This window comes from Zerene cesonia, chromosome 22 (assembly GCF_012273895.1).
Source record: "Zerene cesonia ecotype Mississippi chromosome 22, Zerene_cesonia_1.1, whole genome shotgun sequence".
NCBI lineage: Eukaryota > Metazoa > Arthropoda > Insecta > Lepidoptera > Pieridae > Zerene > Zerene cesonia.
This window is the reverse complement of record NC_052123.1, coordinates 3,793,482-3,809,585: the sequence shown is the minus strand read 5'-3', so window position 1 is coordinate 3,809,585 and position 16,104 is coordinate 3,793,482. Positions and strand designations below refer to the sequence as shown.

The 16,104-nt window shown below is 33.4% G+C and overlaps 2 protein-coding genes across 3 annotated transcripts in view; both read right to left on the bottom strand.

The window, feature by feature from the left end:
- Positions 1–8,558, bottom strand: part of LOC119835971 (cofilin/actin-depolymerizing factor homolog) — a 10,430-nt gene extending 1,872 nt beyond the window's left edge. The window contains exons 1-4 of one of the 2 annotated variants that reach the window (XM_038361103.1): positions 8,404–8,558; positions 861–1,051; positions 276–407; positions 5–50 (exon numbers count right to left, since the gene is read on the bottom strand). In XM_038361103.1, the coding sequence (XP_038217031.1) occupies positions 5–50; positions 276–407; positions 861–1,051; positions 8,404–8,406 (372 nt within the window). In that variant the 5' untranslated portion in view covers positions 8,407–8,558. The remainder of the gene's footprint in view (positions 1–4; positions 51–275; positions 408–860; positions 1,052–8,403) is intronic. The other variant, XM_038361104.1, reaches the window with a different exon arrangement.
- A 1,670-nt stretch (positions 8,559–10,228) lies between these two features.
- Positions 10,229–16,104, bottom strand: part of LOC119836076 — an 11,149-nt gene continuing 5,273 nt past the window's right edge. The window contains exons 5-11 of the mRNA XM_038361293.1: positions 15,615–15,821; positions 13,984–15,186; positions 12,558–12,869; positions 12,023–12,328; positions 11,555–11,742; positions 11,053–11,178; positions 10,229–10,522 (exon numbers count right to left, since the gene is read on the bottom strand). Coding sequence (XP_038217221.1) covers positions 10,249–10,522; positions 11,053–11,178; positions 11,555–11,742; positions 12,023–12,328; positions 12,558–12,869; positions 13,984–15,186; positions 15,615–15,821 — 2,616 coding nt within the window. The 3' untranslated portion in view covers positions 10,229–10,248. The remainder of the gene's footprint in view (positions 10,523–11,052; positions 11,179–11,554; positions 11,743–12,022; positions 12,329–12,557; positions 12,870–13,983; positions 15,187–15,614; positions 15,822–16,104) is intronic.

The following is a 16,104-nucleotide window of genomic DNA, read 5'->3' as shown; positions in this document are numbered from 1 at the left end:
GGATGTACTTTTGTACGCCGACCAGCGACTTCTTCAATGCATCAAAGGAGCTGAGGACAACAGACATGACGATTATTAGAAAACAAAATATAACTAACTTATCATTGAAAAAACTTTACATTAGCGCTCCTTGCTTCTAATAGAATATTTTCAATATAATATCCCTTAATTTTTTACAGACAGTGAAATAACATTGTAAGCTAGAAAACTAATAAAAGGAGATTTTAATGCATTGATTTTAAAGTCATTTTGGAGTTATAAAGATTCAAACTCACCTAGAGTACAACATCTTCTTCTTGACCTTGGCGGTGTCCGGGCACCACGACATGAGGAACAACTTCTGTTTCTTGCTCGCCTCCGACGTGCCCTGGCATTGGTGCGTGTACTCGAAGTCGAAGAGGCCGTATCTGGAGAGAGATGGTTTTGTAATCAATACACGCAGGTTACCTTTCGCGTAGCCAAAGATAATTCCCATAGGAATGGGATGTTTCAAACGCAAACAAATTTATTCAATTCGCCTTCTTATAGAACCTCTTTTAGATAGTTATAACACAGATTCATTTACATTTCAATAAATTTATTGTTTTTTTTTTTTTGGTTCATTAGTCTTTTTTTCAACATTTCAGATTCTTTTTCATTGAATTCAAATTGCGTTTGTTGATTTATTTAGGAAATATCTTTGGAGAGGCCCCTACTTTTGCAAACGTTCATAGGCAGTGGTGATTATCTTATACCTTATCGAATGATACCTTTCATGGGCGGTGGTAGCGTTTACCATCAGGCAACCCACCAGCTCCATTGCCAACGATGACATATAAAAATAACATTAAATCTATTAACTATCAGACACTGTGACCAACCTGCACTCCCCGGTGCCGCCCTTCTGCAGGTCCTCGAGGAACTGGTCGTACTCCGCGTTCCTCTCGCCGACCGTCTCAACGTCGATCTGCTTCTCGTCCCGTATGTAGAACACGACGTAGCGGTGCTTCTTGTCCTTCTTGATCTCCTCGTACGTCGTTTTGCACGCGTCCGACACTGTCACACCAGACGCCTGTAACGTGACGGTTACACGTTGAGATAGATTCACCGTGCGCGTTTATATTTAACTAGCTATAGTTCGCAGCTTCGCTCGCGTTCAATTTGTCGTAGTTTAATAGATGTCATACATATAGACATTCCTCTTGAACCACTCTATCTATTAAAAAATCCCCATCATAATCCGTTACATATACATAGAGAGTAGGGACATAGGTACAGAGAAAGCGACTTTGTTTTGTACTATGAAGTGATGCTAGCCTATAATAACTTTTTGCGCAGAGTACATTTTTAGTTGTTTTGACAATTTATTTCAAGGGCAAATAGATTATCAACATAATATATTGGTAACGAGTTGATCTAAAGGAAAAATGACGGCACAATTTTTTTTATCAAAGATTTCTTTGCAGAATGATAGCTAGTCATTTAGATTCAACGATTTTTGATATTTTACTGGCGAAAACAATTAAATCATAGAGAAAAGAGTAGCATAATTCTACTAGCCAGGTACACAACTCATTATCCAGTTCAAATATGATGAACTGGCCCAAAAAGACGTTTCAATGAATACACGAGTCGAGCCAGTAAATTGTTTCCAAACGTGACATAATAACGCAGCTGGCGTTCCATTTTACGGGTAATTTTAGACACTAAGTGGACGTATTTTGTCAAACTAATATAGGATCTGTTTAAAATTCAGTCGTGTTCATTAATGACGCAATCCGTCTAAATTAATTACGAGATTACTAATTTGTAGTTCTATGGATTTATCTCTAAAGGTTGATGTTTGAACTTATTATAATAATTTATAATAATAAAGTTCAGAAATAAACGAGAGAAATTAATATGTTTGCATAGCAAAGACCATTTAAATAGCGATCCGTAATACATGTAGTTTTATTATATTACCCTTTATTACGAGTCTTTATACCCCGAATGCAACCAAATTTATAAAGGGGTGACATCACATCTGTCGTTTATTCAAATTTTACATTTTACTAACTTAGTGATCATAATGTATTAATAGGTTCAAGTTTTCATTCTTTTTAACATCATTATTTTGGAACTTGTCAAACAAAATATCCGAGCGGAGCCGGGACGAGCGTCTAGTCTTTAAAATAATATCCAATTGTGCTCAATATCTAACAAAATTCGCTTTCAATCAACGAAATCGGTCAAGTCCGATCATACAAATCACCAGTGCTGGTATCAAATCCATTCTAAAAATAACAAATACAGAAATAACCGTTCGCGATGATAACCTTCGGATAAAGACACATTCACACGACATTTAGGGGACTTTCAAATGTACCCTCCGTTACGAACTTTCGCATTTCACGATCCACCGATATAGTGCATTTTTCTCGTGGCGTAGATAAATGCTGAATGAGTCAGCGGATTTATGTTTCGTACGCTAAAGGTCAAGATGTGATTCGACCCAATCCAAAACGTGATATGGTTCGTTTCACAATGCAAATTTAATGTGGTAATGTTGGCGTTTTAATGTTATTAGGAGTTACAGAGCTTATCATCATTGTAATATAGATAACTAGCTTTTGTCCGCGGCTGCGCACTTGTTAATTCTGAGTAGTAATTTCTGAATAGATGTTATAATACATATTAACCTTCCTCTTGAACTACTCTATCTAGTAAACGAAACCCCATCAAATTCTGTTGCGTAGTTTTAAATATCTAAGCATACATAGGGACAGGGAATGCAACTTTGTTTTATACTATGTAGTGATAGTGATAATAAAGTATAATCAATTACTTGTATCCTGTCATTTCGCTAAGAATGTAGATGTAAAAGATGTCTATGTTTCATTTTTATTTTTGCTATACTTGGGAGCGACATGCGAGCGAATTACAGCCGAGTTTATTGAACCATTTAGGCGTGATAGATACACAAAGATCCAGACACTTAGTGTCTGTGTTAGAAACATTAACAACAATGTTAGTAGCATTTTGAAATATTTATAGTAATCTATGAATAACTAACAAGTTACAATCGTGATTGGAAAAACTCGTCTGCGTATGTAAGCTGACTAAGATTTACTGTCGATGTCGTGTAAAAACTTCAATCGCATCTATTTAAGTATCGATTGCAGATGCAGTTAGGTTTTTAACCGGTAATTGGCTCCGTTTCAAGTGAGCTTATCTGTCATCATTCAGACAGTTTCTCTTTCAACCGAGTCTAGACGGAGAGAGAGGGGGGTCAATATTCTATCAGTTAAATTGATATAATATTTTCTTTAATCTAACATATGGCATATGGCAGTTAGAAAATATACTTTTTTTATTACTTTCAACAAGATATAACGTTAATTAATTAACTTCAAGAAATAGGAATAGTTTATTTCTTTATACCTATGTGTAGAATGCTCTAATGCGTATAATATTTGGTAAAAATACACTCAAGAAAACGCAGATAACAGCCAGTATCGAACGAATGCTAATCATTGTGATTATTAACATTTAAATCGACACTTACAGATAAACAGGTGCCGTGTAACATTAAATAAATAACACGCAAACTTTCTCAATGTAATCTCATTCACAAAACAATGATTATTCTAAAACTGTAAGCCGTATGACATACCACTGCGTTGCTTCGAAATAGAACTAAGACATTGGCCGCGGGTTAATTATAGGCACGGCGTTGCACGTGTCGGACTAGAGAAGAATTTTGTTGCATCTGAGAGATTGAACGGATTACGTATATCATCGCATTCGAGGTGCAGAAACGTGGCGATAGTTTTATTAAATGGATTTTAATGATTTTATCTGGACATATAGTTCCATGATCAAGTCCATCAGGGCAATTATTGTAAACATAGGTTATTGAAAGCAACTCCCAAATAAACTTTTAAGAACGCAAACATCTATTCGTTTGTAGCTACCAATGTATTATTATACATCCGAAAATTACCAATCGAACTCGCTCGCATCGGAGTGGGTACCACAACTCAGAAGATTGGCACAAATTGGTGACGAAAATGCGAATTCGCTTCCTTTTCCTTTTATTCCAGTCGTCAATCCTTTCCTTGCATCTTACTCCTTAAAAGTATTCATGGGCGCCGGTGATTGCTTATCATCAGGCGAGCCACCAGCTCAGTTGCTTATTCTAATAAACATAATGGGGTACCCATATAGACTGTTCTATTTTAAAGTCTTGCATGTTTAATTAAAACAACTTTTAACAACATTAAAAACCAAATTAGTCTTATAGTGTTGCCTCTAACTGACACCGAAAAACAGTTGTAGAGAAAGTTAGCAAGTCTACGAGATTAAGATTGACGTAATTTATAGGTATATTTATATCGATTTTCCCAAGGCATAATTAGCGATACTGCAACCACACGCCTTTCAGTCTTTAACCTTGATATGATATTATATATTCACGCCAAGGTATGGTTTCACGCGATTGGTATTCAACGTGATGTCAATTTTAATTTCTGAATCATTTTTAATCATACTCACACTTCCGGTATAGGGAAAAGTATGCCGGTCGAGCATATAATGCACAATGAATTAATTTTGTGGTATTTGTTTAGACTTGAGGGTTTTAAAGTGATGTTTGGACGGTTATCTAAGTCATATGGTTAATGTCATTTTATATTGACGTTATTTACCAAAAATTAGCATTAAAACACGGGTGTCTAGTGAGAGACAAATATTAAACGTATTCTGAACAATATGAGACTCACGGAAACTTCACAATGGTAATAAAAGTAAAATTAGATAGTGACGTCAGCTACTCCCCCGCCTACGCTGTGACGAAGTTATCTAAATCAATGTATTTTTAAAAGCTCATTTAGACGGTTTATTACAGACGTAAAACCTTCGCTTGTTGATTATATGCGTACGTGATTAGATCAAAATAAAAAGGTACGTAATGAAGTGTGCATTTGAATCAATAAAAGGTGTTGAAATTTATATTCGCAGAACGGTAAGTCTGCAATTAAAACTAGCACTTCGATGCAAATCAATTAATCATAATCAAAGTTATAGCGTGACTAAAAATTACGTTTTGGATAACGAAATTTAGCAGAGAACTATAATCTTATTTGTCCAATACTGGGATGAATACTCAGCCTTTAAATGTGTAGTTTTAAACTGTAAATAAAAGAGGAGTTAGGTATTTGTAAAAACGTGGTTAGCCCATCTTGCTGTAGTATGTACAATCGATATATGTAAAATAGTCGTTAACTTGGTTTAAAAATCCGCATTGCGCCTTGCAGTCTGCTTGCATCGAACATTAAAATGACCTGATTTATATATACATTTTGTGAGTAAAGAAGAGAAACGTTGATCTATCGTGCGAGTCAATCGAGCCGGAGAAATAATTTAATGATCTAGTTAAAATTAACGAGTTTCTAGGAGGATAATCAAAATTGTTTTGGAGAGTTTGAAATTGTAAATTAATAGAAACGGTTTCAATGCACAATTAATTATTAAGTTAATAGAACGTTCTAAAGTGCTGTTTTGAAATACAGTTTGAAAAAACTACAAAAACTGTTGGTTTGAAATTTTGAACAGAAGCAACCCGAGAGCGGGAACTATAAATTAGTTAAATCGCGGAGTTTTTAAAAATGTTGTGGGAATTTACAATGACATGTGAACATTTAACAAGAATTTGATTATTTCTTAAGCAAATAACGGACTATTCCAAAAACTGTAGAGCTGCAAGCCCGAAATGTTGACAAGTGACAGTTGCTCTATGTATTTACGATTACTAAAGGTGTCTTCATAAATTGCAATGTATTTCGAATGCAAAAAAATCGACCAACACGTCATCCATTTGAAATTCGTCACCAGGATATTTCCGAGGGTGAAGGAAGCGGGGGGTCAACGGCCTACAACGTCGAGATGTGACGTCGGGTTCAATGACTCAAGTGAGCGCTGTTTAATGAAAATAAATATAGGTATTACTTACAACAAATAAACTTCGCTTATCAGACATTTGATATAAACAATGTCTGCTGTGGGACCAGTGCTGTGAGACCAGATTAGTTAAGTTCAAGGTTGTAGAAAATCGTCAGTTTTCGTCGTTTTTATTTACATGTTCATGACATTATTGTGTTACAAATGTGCCAGAGAATTAAGTCAATATATTCAGTGTAACCATTACAAAAATTGTCAGACTACTGTGAAAGATAAACCTCGTAAATGCTCACCAATTAGCTGTTGTGAAAGTTTTCAGACAGTAAATTAATTAACTTCATTATGTTTTTTTATACTCTCTTTTTTTCTACGAAATCTTAGTATTGAAGCGAATAAAAAATTGGGATAATCTGGAGGGTTTTTGCACATACAATTATTCACAGTTATAATAATTGCTAATATGTGATTTTTGTGTGTCTAGATATAGTAAGAGATGCTGATGGCATAGGCTCCTCACTACTACTGTGAAACATCTTATGCCAATGACAATTTCCTTTGTATGCACATTGGTGAAAAGCTATATATCATATATAAATAACAATTGTGTATCTATTTATTAGTATAATTTTCAAAGGTTGGTATTCTCTTTTTTACTGTTTTCAACTAAAAATATATTAAGTGCTATCTTATTAGATAATTTTTGAACTTGGACTCCAATGTTAATTGTTTTTGAACTTTAATGGTTTCAAGATCATATCAAATGTAGTAAGAACTAAATTTGAAACAAATTAAAAATGTCCGCAGGATCAGGAGGGGTTGTAGTGTACACCCAAAACCAGAATCATATTGTGTAGTGTAGTAGTACTTATTAAGATTCCATCAACTATTTCAGAAAATAAAGTGTTTATTATTAGAACTAAACATTCAATATTTATTTAGGGTCTTTAATATTGATGAATAGACATTCTACTAAAAGGTTTCCATGATGAGTATATCATTATTTATATGTGAAAAAATATGGACTTCACAAAGCAGTTTTCTAATGTAATGCTGGTGAAATTTGGTACGTAGACAGCTGGACAACTGGAATAACATATAGGCAATAGAAACTGGTGAAATCATGGGGCACAGCTAGTGTAATGTAAACAGTGGTAAATATGACAACTTCACTAACTGTAATTATTGCTGCCTCAGCATACTAATGATTCTGTGGATGAAGACTGACAAAGCTAGGTCCTTAATTTGCATTAAAGACACTGTATGGGAATGAGTTAATAAGAAATTGAATGTATATAAATATACCATAAAACAGATGCATAAATGCTTTGGTGTAATTCTCTATTTTAATTATATTTGATCCATGTAAGGCAGTTTCTGTCAAATAGACCAGAAAAGGAAAATCAGCATAACTTTGTTAGCTTAGTAGATGTGTTTCATATAAAACCACTTATCATTTACTATATTATATAACTAATCTAATTGATATTTTCTTGATAAAAGCTCTGTAATGTAAAAAATAAACACGTTCCCAACACAATCAACATGTTCTCAGTACTCAAAATTATCTGAGACACTTGAAATCAACATAATCCTCATAATGCTATCACTTTATGTGAAATATGTATTAAGTCGTTAAGGTATTTAGCATATTCTATACAAGATAAGAACACGAACAACGCTACCATGTCACTGAGTCAGGAGTCACCGAAATCTTAAGGTGATTCACGAGTGACTCATGTAAAACGAGTTATATTCAATACATAAAAGGAAATCGCCATAGGCAACTATTGGTTTGATATAGACGTAACCTTGACCCTGATCGATTGTTACCCTTAGCCTGTGCGTTTACGCCCATCCTAGATACGTTGCCCACCACCCACGATGGATAACCGTTCAGTGTTACATGGACAGATTGCGGATTTTATATCTTCATCTCAATTAGAACATATTTCGACGAAAAAACTGGTAAGGATAGCGGCCTTTGGCTAAATGACAAGCTACCGGCCTATACCCATATATGGTTAAACTGTAAAGCGACTGCGCGGCGTTGCGGCGTTCCCGAGTTCGTTGCCCTCGACACAACCAAAAGTTTATGATAACGCGAATTTATAGTCCTGCTAATGACGTCTCCATACCATCCGTCATAAAAGGCGTTATGGATAGCTAACCTTTAGTGAAATTTAACACCATTCTATTAAACGTATATTCATTCCACAACTCGCATGTCCTTCGCAGAACGACAATCATGGTGTTAATGCAATGTGGAATACGACACGTGGCATAAAATCACTGAACGGTGACAACTATTTCTTCGAAAAGGCGTGCGAACTGGGCAGAGGGTTGTGCAAAATATGGCCGATGGCGGCACCGGTCATACGTCTGTATATTACCTTGTAACTGCGCCATTACTAACATTCTCACTGTGTCCAATAATATTTAACACAACAAAACGATAGAACACTGCAATTTATTTTCATCACTTACCATTTTTTGATGTTACACACGTAAAAATTCCACCACTAACTTCACCGAGTTCACGACAACGGCGACCGGAACGACACTGAACCGGAATGTTGGCTATACGTTTTTATGCGACGTCCAATGAGCGCATGTGTCAAAATTATTCAAGATAGTCAAAACACTTTTTTATTCATTCAAGCTAGAAAATTTTACAATTTAAAAAATCGATTTTAGTACATGAAGCTTTAAAAAAATAATATTCAAATTTTTATTGGTACCACAAGTTTATTTAAACGTATTTAAAAAATTAGTCTTTATTTAGTAATGTCACTCAAGCGACAACTGTTCAAATGTTCTATCTCAGTAGCTTTCAGCGACGTTTCTATTTTTATTTCTATTAAATGATAAATATAAAGGAGCGGTGTCAATGATAAGATATTTCACGAAAAAAATATGTACGATTTCAGCTCATACTCAGAAGTATTATCACAAATTTTTACTTTTGATAACCACTTGAAAAGTGACTCACTGATGACGACGACATTTTAACCAATCAGAAATCAGTATTGAATAGATGTCCATATATGGACTGGCGGAAACTGCACCGGCTCTCAAAGATTTGTATTTGAATTTAAGCGGGATGATTATAAACTGTTTCATTGAAATATCAGACCATATATGGATATTCAATGATATGAGAGTGTAAATTACGATAATTAAACGAGGTAAAGAATAGGTACCAGTTTCTATGTGTTATATGGAGTACATTATTGGCAATTAATAAAATTTAGTTCAGTTTTATGAATGCACATAAATTGAATTATTATTTTCACATTTCAGCAAAAATAATTAATTTTGTTTTAGTTGCGAATTGATCATTTTTATTGCATTACATTTTAAAATAATTGTAGAAAATAAATAATTTGATAACAAATGATATTGAAAGTCATTCAAGTAGTTCATGAAAGAAAAAGTCCCATAATATTCCAATTAGATTTGTTAAAATTAAGATCGTCTCATAACATCACAAATTAGGGCTTGTTTCCAAAGCGGACCTAGATATGGGCTCGAGTTTTTAGTAAGACTGTGGTTAAATGCATTTTTTACATTTTCCAATTTTTCACATAATAGAGACTAGAAATCAATTGTCTGTTTCACAACACGTACATTTATTATATACTGGAAATATTTTGTTCCAGTATATAATATGTGGTAGTTAACATTATTTTTTCCAAAGGATTACAAAATGGCTGATGCATGTAGGCATATTAAGGCTTGTTATAGTTTCATTTTGGACCATTCGATATAAATCATATTGACTTATTAGAATTAATGTTATATGCTCTTATTGTAATGCATTATCATATTTAAATATTTACTTTATCAATATGCTTAGACGCTGAATAGTCTAGATTATGGAGCACTGATATTCGAGTTACGAATAGATTATGCATACATACAAAATGTATCAAAACTTTTTTATAGTATAATCAAATTGTACAATGAAAAAGTTTGTTAATTTTTGGAGCTACGTCTTTGGATTGAAATATTATTTTTGAATTATATAGGTAGTCCAGTTATCGAAGAAAATAAAAGCACAGATAAAATGTAATAGATACGGGCAGCCGTGCCGCTCATATGTCAACTTGTATGGTGTCAAAACTGACACAATCACAGATCGAAAATTATACATTGCTTGCAATGCATAAGCACAGACTTGCACTAAGCGAGCGATCGCGCATTGTAGTGCGTTCATTGCAAGAGTCGCGAGTAATTGTGGAATCTTTCTAACCTCTTTGCTATGACCAATTATAGGAGATGAGAAAACAATGTGAATAAAACAAAAAAATATTACAAACAAATATTTATTTATGCGTTCCCAACATATTTATGGTACCGTTTGTACATAGTATACATATTTGTTAATGTCATTTGGCCGATGGAACCGGCGAGGCCTCTTCGTAAGAACGCCATTGCATAATTTGAATCTGACGCTTGTATGAGGAGAACTATAGAATTTTCTAGATGCTGGCGAATTATTTTTGGCGGTGGAGATTTTTCTAGCCAGGAACAGAAGTCGGCGACTGCGTAAGCCGCTATACGGGATACGTGGGTCTTTCTTTTTGATATGGATTGGGTTAACCTGCGAAAATAGATTAAAGTTTTTACTTGATAATGCATGAAATTGATTGGGTGAAAATATGGTTTAACATCACACTGCACTGTCGAATTTCAACTATTTCTAGAATCTTTACATCGCATTAGGAAATCACACTAATATTATAAATGAGAAAGTTTACTTGTTTGGATGTTTGTCCGTCAATCACACTGAAATACTGAACGAATTTTGATGAAATCTGATATACAGATAGGGCGGACTTGGGCGTTAGGGTGCTTTTTATCCCGATTTAATGCCCCCTTGCGATAAAACAGGAATCTTGATATCCGGGCGGAGCCAGCACAAGCGTCTAGTATTATATAAAAGAACGTAATAATTATACAATGGTAAAAAAAAAGAAAATAGAAGATTATTGAAGAGAGAATTGTCACATGGTGCATAATAACAATAAGATACATTTATTGCCACAAACAATTTGCATTATAAAACCTAAAAAAAAGTGGGAAGGTTTAAAAAGCAATTACTTATTATTTCTCTCTAAACCAAATACTCACTTCTCTATAGAGTGTGCGATTTCAGCGAATTTATGTTCAATCACTCTGTCCAATTCATTAATGGTTGCTGCTCGCGCACACATACAGAGAACCAATGTTTTGTAGCATTGCATTAGACAGGGCCATCTGAAAATTGATATTTAATTGCTTGTGTTATTTTACATCTTTACTAGCTTACTAGCTTTAGCGCGCAGCCTTGCCCGCGTAGCAAGAGACAATGTGGGTAGTCTCGGATTTTTTCACATATAGTTGCTGTTCCCGCGGGAGTTCCGGGTTGAAAACTATCTTATGTCTTTTCTCGGTACTAAATTTCAATCAAATCGGTCCAGTGGTTTAAGAGAAGAAGAGTCAGACAGATAGATAGAAAGACAGACCAAGTTATATTCCTATGTATAATATTGGTAGGGATTAATCGTTGCTTCTCTTAAAAAACAGTTTTATGTCTGGTCTAGTGTCCAAATATATCAAATAAATGTTTAGTTCCATAAAACGAAATATTTACCTATCTTCCAAAAGCTCATCTCTGGATACTATCATACTATTTAATATGGCAACACAGCCTTCAAACAGTATGAAGAACGACTGCCACGTGACTTCGCACCTTGCGTCTATAGCGCTACGGCCGAGAATGTAATGCACCAGTTGTTGCAATTCAAATATGGCGTCTATGAATTTGTAGTCTAGGGAAATCTGAAAATTAATTATATTCATCGAATATTTGTGCATAAAGTAATTTTAATCTTTTTTTGATTAATGGCTCTTAAAGGGGAGTTATTAAACTTCAAAATATAGGTCATAATAATTTTTTTATGTGCAAAATTTCTTCCCCTATTATGCCTTATATTTGGCCACCTGTACCAAAAAAAGACCTGGATTGAATGGAATAAAAAACATACAGATAAACAGAGAACCCTCGTCCTTGTCGTCTTTGTAAGTCGGTTAAAAACGGAAAGTTGAATACATCACTTACTTTCTTTGCCGCCAAAATAACATCAGCCAATATATCCAAATCAATTTTCAACAATTCGCAAATAGAATCTTCAATTACAACGCTCTTTGTATCGACGCCATCTTGAATTTCCGCGCCATTCCAATAATGTTGCTGTATCCAAAAACGTATATTTCTCGTAGATCTAAATATTAATTTTTCAAGGGCCGTACATTTTGTGTCGATAATATTAGCTTTGAGAATATTGAGACATAAATATTTCAATACTTTTCTACTAATTATTTGCGATTCTGTTACTTCTTCGTTCTTCAGAATTATAGACGGTTTCTAAAATAAAAAGTATGTTATAATTTTCGTAATGTAAAATATAATAAAAAATCATGTTCATATTAATTCTGATTGATATTGTTTAATCTGACATTAGTCACCCTCTAGTTTTGCATATGAGTGTGGCAATTTTTTGTTAACTTGTCGTTTTTAATATTCAAAAAGCAAATAGAAATAGTGAACAATAATATCACTTTAATTACATATAATTTGTTTTGAATACACTCACCTTAAGAATACATAACGTATTCAAATCAGCAACAATATTATTCGAAAAGAATTCGACTGTAGACAATTCCACCAAAAATTTCAAGGTGACGGCGATTTCCTCTAAACAACCGTTATTTTTCTTTTGTCTATGGTCGAGTAGAACAAATAGTCGCGATTTGACAGCGCGCCAAATTTGCAAGAATAATTTGTCTTTGCTTTTGAAAATTTCGTGTGATTCTAACTTTTTTATGTATCGCAAAATTACGTTGAGGAGTTGCGTTGATAAATCCACGTGTACAATTTTCGTGTCTGGACTTTCAATGGATTGGATCTGAAAGAACAATATACACATTACTTAATATATTCCATAAAACAATACGCTTTTTATTATTTAAATAAGTTAATTTGACAATGCAATTATAAATGATAAGTACCTGGATGACCGAGCTTTGCTCGGTATATTTTTTTTTTGTTTGTTTATAAATTGTGTTTTTTGGAAATTATATTTAAGTATTATTATTCGCCAATAGATGTCAGGAAGATTCATAATAAATTGGGACTACTCTACTACTACTAGTTTAAGTCGATAAAACACGAATAAAACACGAATATGACATTTTCTAAAAAAGATTCCTAGCTAGATCGATTTATCGCCCCCGAAACCCCCTATATACTAAATTTCATGGAAATCGTTGGAGCCGAGCGAGCGAGCTCGTTTAAAGATATAAGAGAAAGCAGTGGTGGGTCAGTGGTGAGGACCTCGGACTTAAAATCGGTAAGTCGGGTTCGAGACCAGGTGAGAATGCAGGAAATAAATTGATTTTCAATTTATCTACGCATGTGGATAGCAACACCACTGTTCTGAGGGTGATGGAAAACACCATGAGTTAAATCGACATGTCCCAGAATGAAAATTTGGACGACATGTGATATCTGCCAACTCGCACTTGGCCAACGTGGTAGATTACGGTCTGGGTCCCAGCTGTGGGAACATATATGGGCTGGGCTTACTTTACTTACTACTTTTTTTACTACTTTCTGTAAATCCCATTTAAAGGTAGAAAAAAAATGTTTACATAGAGAATCGCTTCTACCAGTCCATCTATCCACCTATACCAGTCTCACACTTATTTATATACTGAATATGTGTAAACTTATGTACTTAAATGATGTGAGAAAATAAACTCTTTTTTATTTATTTATTTATTTTTTATGTCTGTATGCTTAAATGTAACGTGATTTTGATCGGCTTTTTTTAATAGATAGTGATTCCAGAGGATACATGTATAATAACATATATTAACTACACCGAATTTAAGGCGTGCGAAGCTAGTAATGTAATATTAACACTTGATGCTGACATCAAACAATGAACGAAGAAAAATACAATTAGGAACTATGAAAGCCATTAAGTCAAAATAAATGTTATACATTTCAATACTCACTGCATTTTGAACGAAGAATTCCAATCCAGGCCATAGACAATCCATACTTTTTATTTCGGTACCATCATTAGTTTCACATATCTTCAATAAAGTTAATGTATACGCTCCCATAGCGTTTAATGTTGCCATAGTGTCATCAGACATTATGCTATTATCAGTGTTGCTAACATTTAAGTTACTTTTGATAAAATCGACGTTTTTGAATGAATTTAACATAGCTTGGTTTAAATTGTCTTGTAAATTTGCTAGAATTGATCTATACGCGCTTGTTGTTATATTTTTCTTCTCTTTCGCGATTAATGGTAACACAATACATATTAGTTGGAAAACATCGTCATTGAAGTCACTTATACTCGTAATATTAACCATTTTAGTTTTAAAATTATTTAACAATATCTCAACCATCTTTTTTATAATCTCTGGTTCTTTTTTCACTTTTTTGACAGCTGTTTCTAGAACGTTTTTGATGATCGAAACGTGATTAGACGTTTTCGCATTCAGTTTAAGCAATTCTAGTATTCCATTTTCAAAATCAAACAAGAGATCGACAGGAAAAATTTTAAAGAGGTCAGGTTTCTTCGGGCTTATTTCAAATATGCTTTGTAAAACATTGTCGATGGATCGTTTAGCTTTTTTGGAGTTACAACACTTTTTTAACGTCACCAATAGAAATATGGTCGTGAGTTGACAATTTTCATCTAAATAGTAAATTTGTAGATGTTTCAAGACTTCAATATATTTCATGATTACTTCAAAGTTTTCTGAATCTATTGCTAACTTATTAAAGTACACTTTCACATCATTATCTTTGAAAAATGTTGTTATATCAAATCCAGCTTTTCCCAAACTTTTGCTGAGTGATGAAGCATTTTCAAAACTTTTTGTAATATATTTAGCAACTTCAAAAACCAGAGTGTTTAGTAATATTTTATTATTGCAAATGCTGTCATTTTTGAACATGTCCAAATTTTGATCGTTTGCATACATTTTTATTAGACATTTAGCCAATTGTTTGAGTTGGCTGTTATCTAAATTTCCAAACAATACTTTGGCGAAATATTCATTATGAGTGAGGGTATTGGTACTTGAAATCTGTTTAATAAGATGAGATTTTGTGTTTGAAATTATTTCATCTACATTATCAGTATTTGATTGCTTTCTCAACAGATTAAGGGCCATTGTTTTCACCAAGAGGAGATTGTCCTGTAATAAATGATTCGTGATTACTTGTGTATGTATTTTAAAATGAAAATTATCAAGAAGATAATCATAAAAACAACTGCTATCCCTTAAACTGTTACATTTAATTTCCTATCAGGTTGCCTAGCAGAGAGCCTGTTTGGAAATGAGGCAACCTTTTGTGCAAAATATTAGGAAGTAAGCAATTATTTTATATAAGTTTTACTTTTTATTTTTGTACAATAAATCATTATAAATAAAAATAAATAAAAAACTACCAGATCAGATATGGGCCTCTTTTTAATAATCAGAAAAGGAAACTTTAAGGGAATTTAAAGAAAATGGGTTAAAAACAAATGTCATGAAAAGACGAAAATGACGCTAGCGAATCGAGCAGATAACTACTAATAAAATATAATCACGTTTTATCACACACAACAAAAAACACTCACCAATAAAATTATATTTTCGTCATACACTTTGCTTGCTATTTCTTTCCATTGTGTTTCATTTAAAACTGGCAACACTGAATGCATGTCAAAAACATCAGCACTTAGAACTTCAGGAATGTTCACTTTTGTGTTGCTATATTTGATATTCAATATTTTCAATTGAGCAAAACTTGTGCAAAGTTTGAGAAACGATGTCAACAATGAACTCTGAAAAATTAATACATTTTTATTTAGAGATGCAGCAATAAAATAAAATGTAAGTTATAAAAATATTAGACGGTAATTTATTTGTATATCTAACTATACTTTTATATTAAAGGGATCAGTAACATTTGAACAGTTTTAAATGATAAAAGTTCTGCTCCCTTTCTATACGTTTTGTTAGGTTGTACAGACATTTTATATAATATTTACGTCTTAAAAGGAAAGACATAATTTAAATGTGTCACTTGAAGAGCAGATGTCCTCATTGGAGGGCTCGCTCTACATG